The sequence below is a fragment of the Myotis brandtii genome, unplaced genomic scaffold (assembly GCF_000412655.1).
Source record: "Myotis brandtii unplaced genomic scaffold, ASM41265v1 scaffold191, whole genome shotgun sequence".
Taxonomy (NCBI): domain Eukaryota; kingdom Metazoa; phylum Chordata; class Mammalia; order Chiroptera; family Vespertilionidae; genus Myotis; species Myotis brandtii.
In genome coordinates this window covers 4,781,100-4,791,080 of record NW_005357115.1, presented here as the reverse complement: position 1 = coordinate 4,791,080, position 9,981 = coordinate 4,781,100, and the positions used below count along the sequence as shown (strand labels likewise).

Sequence of the window (9,981 nt, the reverse complement as noted above, 5' to 3'; positions counted from 1 at the left end):
TCTCTCTCCCTCTCCCTTCCTCTCTGAAATCAATAAAAATATATTTAAAAAATTAAATAAATAATACATCATTTTGACTATGTGACTCAAAAATTAATTGACACACAAAACACTTGCTAAGAACAGTTTCTACATTTCACAGAATTTGATCCAGCACAACACATTATGTTCTCAATTACCAAGGAAAGAAGGACCTTCATCCTCAGAGTATGAAAATTTCTTTAAAAAAATCTCTTTTGGATAAAATTTTAGTTCTTCTCTAGTATACAAACTATCAACCCATTTCATCTTTAGATAACTGATGCACTTCTTACCCAAAATTATTTAATTATTAATTATAAATAAACACAAAATTAGTCTTTTTATTCTACTTACTTGCCAGCAAGACCTCCCCCAGGAGGCAAATTTGGGATATTTTCTGCAGACAACATGCGCATGACATGGGCAAGATCAGGCATTCCTTCCTCACTAAACTTCTCCATAATTTCTGTAGATTAAAAAAAAGAAGTTCTTAAATTAATGTGACAGCTCAGTATTCACACAGAATTCAAACAAGGTAGTATTTGGTAGTACCTTTGTTAAAATATAAAAAGCAAGCATTACCTGCTATCACACAAAAGCAAAAATGTGTAATATAAAAAGTTATTTGTATATATGCTCATTCCAGCATTATTCATAAAAGCAAAAACTGGAACAAATTAAATGCCCAACAATAAGGGGAAAATTCTGGTATAGCTAGCCACTAGTGAAATGCTTTATAATCCCTAAAAATTATCCCTATGAGCATAGTACAGCTACTTGGAAAAAACACTTTTCATCTAATTTTACATAAAAATAATATAAAATTACTAATACTATAATTATAGAAAAATAAAAGCAATATATGGATAAAAATTATAGAAAAGGGACAAATTTCAAATTGTCCTATAGGCTTTTTTATTTTAATCCTCACCAGAGGATATTTTTCCATTGATTTTTAGAGAGAGTGGAAGAGAGGGGGAAAGATAGAGAGAAATATCGATGTAAGAGAAACACATTGGTTGGTTACCTCCTGCACGCCCCCTACCAGGGCCCGGGCCAGGGAGGAACCTGCAACTGAGGTACATGCCCTTGACTGGAATCGAGCCTGGTACCCTTTGGTCCACAGGTCAACGCTCTAGCCAAAACAGCTGGGGTGCCTTATAGGCTTTCTGACACCTAAAGAGTATGTCCACAACAACTTATTTAAAATAAAGAAGCAGCCCTGGCCAGTGTGGCTCAGTTGGTTGGGTGCTGTCTGGTGCACTGAAAGGCTGCTGATTCAATTCCCAGTCAGGGCACATGCCTGGGTTGCAGGCTCAATCCCTGGTAGGGGGCATGCAGGAGGCAGCTGATCAATGTTTCTCATATTGATGTTTCTCTCCCTTCCTCTCTAAATATCAATAATAAATGAATGTATATAAAAGAGTATAAATTACAGAACTGCTAATGCTTAGAACAAAAATTAAACATTTACATGATCCATTTATATTTATAATTTATGGAAAACAGATTTTTAAAATATAAACTCCATCAAGAAATCTGCACCACCCAATCTGTAAAAGAATGTAGTTTTCCTATGGTAATTACACATTTGAAGACCCTCACCAATAATAAGCCAAATTCAATAAGCCTATCACATCATAATCATTATCATTCAAATGTATTTACTATTTTTTAAGTAAGTCAAGCCATAAAAGTGCTGGGAGAAAATATAGGTTAATATGTAATTGAATTGAGGAAAGAACTTCATAAGAATGACATCAAGGCAAAAAAAATATGATTGACATAGCTTCATAAAAGGTAATTTTATATCTTAAAAAAACAACACAAGTAGTTCTAGCCGAGTAGATCAGTTGGTCCTGATATGCCCAAGTGGCAGGTTAGATCCCTCGGTCAGGGTACATACAAGAAGCAACCAATGAATGCATAAGTAAGTGGAACAAATCAATGTTTCTCTTCCCCTCCCTCCTTCCTCTCTCTAAAATCAATAAATAAAAATTAAAAAAAAAATACAAAAAAACAAAAACAAAACGAAAACCCCAGCACATATAAAATCAAAATGCAGTATTAAGTTGGGGATCCTGTGATTATCTCTAATGCATTCTCAAGTTTCCAGGGTAACCACTAATTGAATTGTTAAATATTTTTTAAAGTTGATTTTGAGAGAGAGAGGAAGGTCAAGGGGGAGAGAGAGAGAGAAACATCGATTGGCTGGCTGTCTCTTGCAGGCCCTTGACTGGGGATAGAGCCCACAATCTGGATATGTGCCCTGACCAGGAATCAACAGGCAATCCCTCAACGCACAGGATGATGCTCAACCAACTGAGCCACACTGGCCAGGGCTAATTAAATTTTTAAAAGAATGTACAACTAATAAGCAAATGCAAGAATGAACTAGAATAGAAAATGGTGATTAATCCAAAAGGCAAGAAAGAATAAAAAACAGATGAAATATATGGAAACAAATAAGATGGCAGATTTAAACGCAAATATATCAGGAATTATATTCAAGCTTCTCCCCTCCCTTACTCCTGAATAATAATAGATTTTAAGCCCAAAAAACATTAGGTAAGGCCAAGCAAGGATAGTCTTACAGGGGTGGAGGTGACAGTGGTGACAGCAGCAAGGTCCAACCAATATGGGCTATCCAAGCCTGAGCACAATAGGCAAAGCTTTATCACTGGTTGGGGTACTACCTGGAATGGGGTTCAAAGCCAATGTGGAGCAAGGAAGGTATCTACACAAGGCCCAGGTCGGGACTTGTGGGAGGCAGGAGGCAACCAATCAATGTGTCTCTCTGATATCGATGTTTCTCTCTCCCTTCCATTCTCTAAAAATCAATGGACAAACAACCTCAGGTGAAGATTAACAAAAAGGTAGGTGAAAATTTGAGAAGAAATGGGTTATTAACATAATCTCAAGTACCTCCCCATTGAATACTTATTAATAAGCATAACATATTTATTTATTTATTTTTTTAAAGAAATATTTTATTGATTTTTTACAGAGAGGAAGGGAGAGGGACAGAGAGCCAGAAACATTGATGAGAGAGAAACATCGATCAGCTGCCTCCTGCACATCCCAAACTGGGGATGTGCCTGCAACCAAGGTACATGCCCTTGACCGGAATCGAACCTGGAGACCTTTCAGTCCACAGGCCGACACTCTATCCACTGAGCCAAACCGGTTAGGGCCATAACATATTTATTAACTTTTCAATGGAGGAACCCGAGAGACAACATCTCAAACAAGTGATGAAAGTTAAAATTACCATATCATCATGCATCTAGCTTCACTTCTATAGTATTTCTGTCAAAGTACAACCTGAATCTTATCAAGAGGAAACATCAGCCAATCCAAATTGAGGGACATTCTAGAAACGAACTAATCTGTACTCTTCAAAATATCACGGTCAGTAAAAACAAGAAAAACACAATGCAACTTTTTCACATTGAGGGAGACTAAAGAGGCTCAGCAGAAAAGTGCAGCACATGCTCTGGACTAGATCCAATAAAAGGCATTACTGGAACAACTAGGGAAATTTTAACAGGAATCTACAGATTAGATGGTAATATAATTTCAATGTTAACATCCTAATTTTGATGTATGTACTATGGTTAGGTAGATACTGTTCCTTTTTGCATTAAGAAGTAGAGGGTTAATATTATCTTCAATTACTCTCAATTGGTTCAGAAAATAATCTTTCAGAAAATTGAATCAATTAGGGGAAAAAGGAGGTAAAGCGAGAATGAGAGTGTATGTTATAGAAAGTATAGAGAGAGATGAGTAAAATGAGAGATAATGTAAACAAATGGGTAATCTAGATAAGAGGTACTACATGTACATGGGAGCTCTCTATATTTTTGCAACTTTCCTGTAAGTTTAAAATTACTGCAAAATAAAGTTAAAAAATAAAACTAATAATCTTTCACAATATCAGTGTTAACTCTATCAGTATGATTAAAACATATGGTAATGAATTCCTATAATTAACTTTAGAAGAATTATGATGTTAGTGGAATTATAGCTGAACTGAATTATAGTGGAATTATCATGAACTAAAGTTCATGATAACTTGAGGCCAATTACACTGGATTCTTCACTCATTACCAAAAATGTAATCAGGGAAAGCAAAAATAGTAAGCTTTAACAGACTCTTTTCAAATTATGTTTCTCTCTGGTGGTATAATAGACATATTTGTTTTCTCTGTGCCAAGAAACCCCCACACATTGGTCCATGATGTGATAGTAAATCTTATACAGATGGAAATTTTTTCAAAAGCTATTTTATAAACAAGGAAGTATACTTTTCCTTTCCTTTCTAAATTAAAAACAAACAAAAAAGGGCATCTTTCTTACCTTCAATCCGTGATTCCAAGTACTTATCCAACTCTGAATCTTTTCTCACTGCATTATCTGAGACCTTGGGGGCATTTGGAAAGCAAACTAGTACAATACTCATGTTATCGCGACTTCCCTATATATTAAAGAAAGAAAAATAATTATTTTTATAGTCTACCAACTTTCTATTTACTTCAAAGCAGTTAATTAAGCAATTACAGTTTAATCATCCAGAATGTACACATTTAACACATTTATTTTAATTCCAAAGAACTATTTGAAACATCCCTTTTTCTATTCATCATTCTAAAAACATTAAGTCAAAGGAGGCAGTAGGCTATTTCTGTTTGATAGTGGGGCGTGTCAACCCAAATGAAAAAAGCCAAGGCCATACCCATTCCAGTCTTTTCAGTCATTATGACATGAATCTAGGCAGGCATTGTTTGGTTCAGACTTTCCACCTTTTCAGAACCCAAACGACAAAGCAGAAAAGATAGACAGGCCTTGAAAAACTTCTGCCATCAACTCCTAATACTCAATGGAGCAAAGTTTGAAGGCAGGGGAGGTCAGATCTTGAGAAGACTTCAAAAAGAGTAAACCTGCTGGTGTGGCTGTGTTTGAACATCAACCTATGAACCAGGAGGTCATGATTTGATTCCCAGTCAGGGCACATGCCCTAGTTGGGGGCTTGATTCCCAGTGGGGGGCATGCAGGAGGCAGCCAATCAATGAATCTCTCTCATCATTGATGTCTCTGTCTCTGTCTCTGTCTCTCTCTCCCTCTCCCCCTCCCCCTCCCCCTATCTCTCTGAAATCAATAAAAATATACTTTAAAAAAGTAAACTCCCTCCATACACTCTCATGCTTTAGTAGGAAGAACCATCCTAAGTATATATTATCAGCTTCTCAGTATCTCCAAGGGTGGAGGGAAATCAGGATTTCCAAAATGGCTCAAACTACTTTCATTCCTTAATGAAACCCAACAAAACTTTCATGATTAATATTAGAAATATTGCATTGGCTGTATTAATACAAACACATACACAATGGTTTCAAATAGCAAAAGAGAAAGAGAGAAAGAGAAAGAGAAAGAGAGAGAGAGAGAGAGAGAGAGAGAGAGAGAGAGAGAAAGTCAATACATTCTTTCACAAGAACCAGGACTTTACTATGTAAGTTCAGATCAGGCAAAACTTTATACCATAGATATTCAAGTCCAAGATTCACTTGAATACTAATGATTTTTAAAGCAATTTTATGAATAAACAGAATACCTCATATTTTTAGAAATCCCAGTTTCTTCTAACTATTTTCTATTTTAGTAACAATAGTATGAGCATTGCTTAGCCATTCCTTATCTATCCATATATATATATATATATACACACACACACACACACACACACACACACACACATATTTGACTTAAAAATCAAATGGAAATTATTTATATATATGCCAATATATAAATATAAATAATTTCCATTCGATTTTAAGTTATACAACATACATCATATCCCATCAGTTGGAAAATTAATTGATAGTTTCAAGAAGTTTAAATATCCTAAGATATTTAAAGGAAATAATTTACATTTACACTTCAACATGTAATTTCAAAGATGCTGCTTCTATTTCTACATGAAGATAACTTTCCTCTAAACACAAACTATAAATGTGTCTCAGTAATTTTTATTCAGCAATTTAAAAAGATTCTTCCCTTTTGGTTTTATGCAAACCACCCTGCATAATCAGTTAATTTTCCAACTGACAGGATATAAGTATTCATCCTACATTTATAGCTTCATACTGTAAAAAGGCAATCCTGAAGAATGATTATCAAAAACAATACTAATGCTACTTAGTTTTCATGGTTGTGAAAATTAAATGAGTTTTTTAAAAGTGTAAAGTGTTTAGAATAACATTTGGTTCATAGAAAGTAATAATTTACTGATACTATTGTGATTATGATGATTATTACAATCTCCCTAGATTTCATGAGTTAACATATAAAAGTGCTTGTAAACTACTAGGACATAATGTGTTAGAAGTGCTAGAAAATATTAACACTTCATTTAAATCTATTATCATGGAAACATCTACTTAAAAACTGGATCTATTCCTACTGAGCAACCAACACCTACTGAGCAATTGCTAAGTGCTAAGCACTGGCCCAAATGCTTTCCATGGATTTAAAAATTTATATTCAATCTTTCAAACTAAATTCAAAGCAATTACATTCTATTTTAATCACATTGTTTTATAATATTGCTAACCCTTAGTTTTACAATACAAACAAGTGGAGTGACAAAATTATGTGGGTAGAAAATAGGAATGATTAAGAGGTTTACTTAACTCCCTAAGTAACAGAGAGTGGGTCATAAATCTGTATGTTTCAACACAAAACAGCTAACTAAACTTCTCAAAACTGATTTCAATTTGAGCAGAGTTTCATTCAAAGAACTATGATGAATCACGTATTCCAGCCTCTTGTCCCTATTACTATCATTTATGATTCATGAGATTCTAGAACTCTGTCTAGAATCTTTTAACACTACCAAAAGGCATATTTATCAGCTCAAACTCAAAGCTATCAAGTGAAGTATTTCCCCAGAATCATTTAAACTCCACGTTCAGAAAGGTGGGGTCAAAATTCCTGAAAACTAACATCCTTTCACTAAAAGGGAGAGTGTTGTTTATCTACAATACTTACAAACATGGAGATCTCTCTACAATATATTAAATGAAAAAGAAGATTGAGCCTTGCTGGCATGGCTCAGTGGTTGACCGTCAACCTATGAACCAGGAAGTCACGGTTAGATTCCGGTCAGGGCACATGCCCAAATTGCAAGCTCGATCCCCAGTAGAGGGCATGCAGGAGGCAGCTGATGAATAAAAAATACGTAACTCATACTTTTACTTGTTTTTTTCTTACCTGCTAGGAGGCTCAAAACTAAATTACAAACTTTACCTAGTCTAGGGTTCTGGTGTATCTTCCAACATTTTATGTGGCTCTTGATCTTTTGTGTATCTAGCACAGAATTATACTTATACTAGAGGCCTGGTGCACAAAAATTTGTGCACTCAGGGGGGTCCCTCAGCCCCTGTGCCCTCCTCTCAAAGTCTGGGACCCCTCGGGGGATGTCCACCTGCTGGCTTAGGTCCGCTCCCTGGGGGATCGGGCCTAAGCTGGCAGTCAGACATCCCTCGGCAGCCCGCAGCCCTCGGAGGATGTCCACTTGCCAGCGGGGAGCAGGCCTAAGCTGCAGTCGGGCATCCTTAGCGCTGCTGAGGAGGTGGGAGAGGCTCCCACCACCACCGCTGTACTGGCAGCCATCAGCCTGGCTTGTGGCTGAGCAGACCTCCCCCTGTGCTGACCACCAGGGGGCAGCTCCTGCATTGAGCATCTGCCCCCTGGTGGTCAGTGTGTGTCATAGTGACCAGTCATTCCCAGTCTGTTCCGCTGTTAGGGTCAATTTGCATATTACCCTTTTATTATATAGGATACGTCAAACTGCTTCATAATAAGATTTAAGACAGCGATTGCCAATGCTGAGAATTTGAATTAAAGTCACGTTCTGGCCTGGCTGGTGTGGCTCAGTTCAGTAGCTGAGTGTCGACCCATGAACCAGGAGGTCACAGTTCAATTCCCAGTCAGGGCACATGATTAGATTGTGGGCTAGATTCCCAATGGGAGGCATGCATGCAGAAGGCAGATGATCGATGATTTCCTCTCATCACTGATGTTTTTATATTTCTCTCCCTCTCCTCCCTCTCTCTGAAATCAATAAAAACACATATTTTTTAAAAGTCACATTCTGTATAGATGCTCTGCCACAGCAACAAGCCATAAAGTACTTAAATGACAACAAATACCACAGAAATTTATTCAACTTAATTTTCAAATTAGAAGGTTGAGGCAAATGAGAATGGCTTTAAAAAAAAAAGGTTTCATTTCTGCCGAAGAAAATAATTTAAAAATATGCAACCATAATGAAAATATTAAGTTTTAGAAATTTGTTTGCTTAATTTTACTTACCATGTTTTTTCAAAATTAATAGGGTATTTTAATTATAACAAAAAGACTTACATACCTTATGTAAACAAGTGTCCACTACCCAATTGCACACATTTTCCAGGTCATCAGATACCTCAAGCCTAGATTTAACAAAATCACAGAGCTCCTCATTACTCATAACATCCCAGATCCCATCACAAGCCAAAACGATAAATTCATCATCTTCTGCTCTTAAAAGTTCATAAACCTCAGGCTCTGGAGAAACTAGTTGTTCTGTTGGGCCCTTGCCATCAACACACTTGTAATCATAGTCCCCCAGAGCACGAGACACTGCTAATGAACCATTAACACGCTGTATCATTACGCTGCCTCCTGCATTTTGGATACGCTCCTTCTCCCTTGGATTGCAAGGCTTGTGATCCTGGGTGGAAAAGCAGACTTGTCCATTCCTACACAGAACAGCACGTGAATCACCACAGTTGATAAAGTAGACATGCTTCGGTGAAATCATAACTCCCACTGCAGTTGAACCACTCCTGTCCATTCCATTTCTGAGGTCTGAAAAGTTACGCATGAATTCATCAATTTTCAAAAAGCCAGTTCTGATACCATTCTTGACATTTTCCACTGAAGGCTCATGAGCAGATCCTGATTTTGCAGCTGCCCTGAAGTCTTCATTATTAGTGATGTGTTCTAATAAATGTGTTGAGCAGTAATTTGCCACTCGGGATCCAGCATGACCATCATAAACTGCAAAAAATGACCAGTCTTCCAAGCCGTGAGGAATACCTACAACAGCTGTGTGTGCGTCTTCCATTTCCACTCTCCATCCTTGCATGCTGCTCAGGCCATAACGTAAACCATTCCCAGCACCATGAGCATTATGTTTCTCAGTTTTGGGTTTATCCAAAAATGCACCCATGTTTAATAATTAATCTGAAAGAAAAAATTTTATAGGTGTTATATATTTAAATCTGACAAGAGAATTCACCTATACTATCTCATATATTCTCTAGTAACTCCTATCCAAGTATATTTTTCAGATTTATCTGAATTTACTAAACAGAAAACACACACACACACACAAAACAAGAAAATTTCCCTGCACATCCTTTTTCTACAACAATGGTTTCGAAATCCTAGCACATTACAATCATCAAACCAATTAAATCAGAATCTCTGGGGATGGGACTCAGATATCAGTAATTTTTTAAAGCATCTCTGGTGCTTCATATGTGCAGCAAGTTGAGAACCACAGTTCTAGGAGAAAGGAAAACCAAGAAACAAAACGTGGTTAATTTTTTTTTTTTTACACTAAGCAACCTACAAGGTTGTTTTTTCATAAATTTTTTTTTATAATTCAACTTATACAATAACTCTAGGGTTCAATATATAGCACAAGAAATAAAAAGTAATGCTCTCTTGATCAGATGAGGAAGAACAGGAAGAGTGTGGGTGTGTGTTTGGGGTACAGGGGTGAAAGTGGTAAATCTCATGTTCGGTAATGGGATAAATAATTCCTAAAACTGGGGGGGAGGGGGATCAACAAGCACATGATTTAGAGATTTGAAGATAAACTCCAAAGAAATTAGGAACTAAGATTTAGAA

At 36.6% G+C, this 9,981-nt stretch overlaps 1 protein-coding gene across 3 annotated transcripts in view; it reads right to left on the bottom strand.

The window, feature by feature from the left end:
- PPM1B (protein phosphatase, Mg2+/Mn2+ dependent, 1B) overlaps positions 1–9,309 on the bottom strand; it is a 33,712-nt gene extending 24,403 nt beyond the window's left edge. The window contains exons 1-3 of one of the 3 annotated variants that reach the window (XM_005864768.2): positions 8,450–9,309; positions 4,381–4,498; positions 357–487 (exon numbers count right to left, since the gene is read on the bottom strand). In XM_005864768.2, coding sequence (XP_005864830.1) covers positions 372–487; positions 4,381–4,498; positions 8,450–9,295 — 1,080 coding nt within the window. In that variant the 5' untranslated portion in view covers positions 9,296–9,309 and the 3' untranslated portion in view covers positions 357–371. Of the gene's footprint in view, positions 1–356; positions 488–3,299; positions 3,352–4,380; positions 4,499–8,449 lie in introns of those variants that run through there. The other 2 variants (XM_014538462.1, XM_014538463.1) reach the window with 2 other exon arrangements.
- Between the last annotated feature and the right edge of the window lie 672 nt (positions 9,310–9,981).